General features: G+C 40.0%; 1 protein-coding gene across 1 annotated transcript; it reads right to left on the bottom strand.

The window, feature by feature from the left end:
• Positions 1–288: 288 nt before the first annotated feature.
• Positions 289–882, bottom strand: LOC101250411 (uncharacterized). Its single transcript, XM_004240276.2, has one exon. It carries the CDS (start codon positions 880–882, stop codon positions 289–291), a length of 594 nt encoding a protein of 197 aa, XP_004240324.2.
• Positions 883–1,366: the final 484 nt, after the last annotated feature.

Raw genomic sequence — 1,366 nt, forward strand, 5'->3', positions numbered from 1 at the left:
ACCTCTTCAAAACCTGCACTAAACACTCTACTTGTTACCCATTCAAATCCACTGCGATTATCACCTACAAAGTGTCATCTCTACCCAACAACACATACATCAGATGAGGTGGTAGAGCTTTAAGATCTAATTTTGGAGCCTCTTCAATAGATGGTTTCCTAGGTGGAGACTCGCGATGCTTCATATATAACTCAAATTTCTTTGATTTTGACCGATATTGATTTTGTTCAAGTGCAACCACTAGAGACCCATAATCTTCAATACCATCACTCTCAAAATTCATAATCACTACGCTAGTGCCTCGACGCCTAGTCGCTCTTCAGTTTGTACCTCGTATATACTCTCAACCTTATAAGATATAGTTGATACCGTTTGGAGATCACCACTTTTCTTCATGGACCTATACATGCGGAAAGTTTCTTCTTCATTGTTCAATCTAAACATCACCTGCCCCTTTTCCATATCAACCAATGCACGCCCGGTGTCAAGGAATGGCCTCCCTAGAATAATGGGAACCTCAAAATCAACCTCACAGTGAAGAATCACAAAATCGATCGAAAATATGAATGACTTTACTTTCACAAGCACATCATGGAGTATATTAATAGGCCTGTTCACTGTTCGATCAACCATCAGTAATCGCATCGTAGTAGGTTTTGGGTCACCCAAGCCTAACTTCTTATAAATGGAAAGAGGCATGAGGTTTATGCTTGCACCAATATCACATAATGCTTTAGCAAAGTGTAGCAACCCGATTGTACGTGGAATAGTGAAAGCGCCAGGATCTTCCTTTTTCTGCACAAGAGATCTTGTAGCAATAGCACTACAACACCGTTTTTTGTCATCATCCTCAAAACTCACTGATCTCTTCTTTGTCACCATATCCTTCATAAACTTAGCATAATCGGGCATTTTCTTCCAAAGCTTGTATCAAAGGGACATTGATGGAAAGTTGTTTCAATATAGTGATAAATCGCCGGTATGTACCATCTTCAGTCTTCATAACTAATCTCTGAGAGAATGGAGGTGGAGGTCTAGGAACGGGGACCACTTTCTGAGACACCTCTGCTTTTATAATCGTGTTTTCCACTAACTCTCCACTAGCCTCTACAACCTTTTTGTCTTTTATCCTATCATCTTCTACAACAGACGACATAGGTGGATCAATGGTTTGCTTACCTCCTCGAGTAGTGACCACCATGCAATGCCCATCATTTTTAGGATTTTGGATGGTGTTGCTAGGAAGAGTGCCAGGTTGGCATGGTTCACAATAATAGACAATTGAGTTATCTATAGCTCAAAATGCTTAATTGAAATCACATATTCATCCACCTTCTGCAAAATATTAGCTAAATCACCTCTTATC

The sequence above is a fragment of the Solanum lycopersicum genome, chromosome 5 (assembly GCF_036512215.1).
Source record: "Solanum lycopersicum chromosome 5, SLM_r2.1".
NCBI classification, from domain to species: Eukaryota; Viridiplantae; Streptophyta; class Magnoliopsida; order Solanales; family Solanaceae; genus Solanum; species Solanum lycopersicum.

Coding starts and splice junctions, on each gene's coding strand:
- LOC101250411 (XM_004240276.2), bottom strand. CDS start 882: ATGGTGACAAAGAAGAGATCAGTGAGTTTTGAGGATGATGACAAAAAA.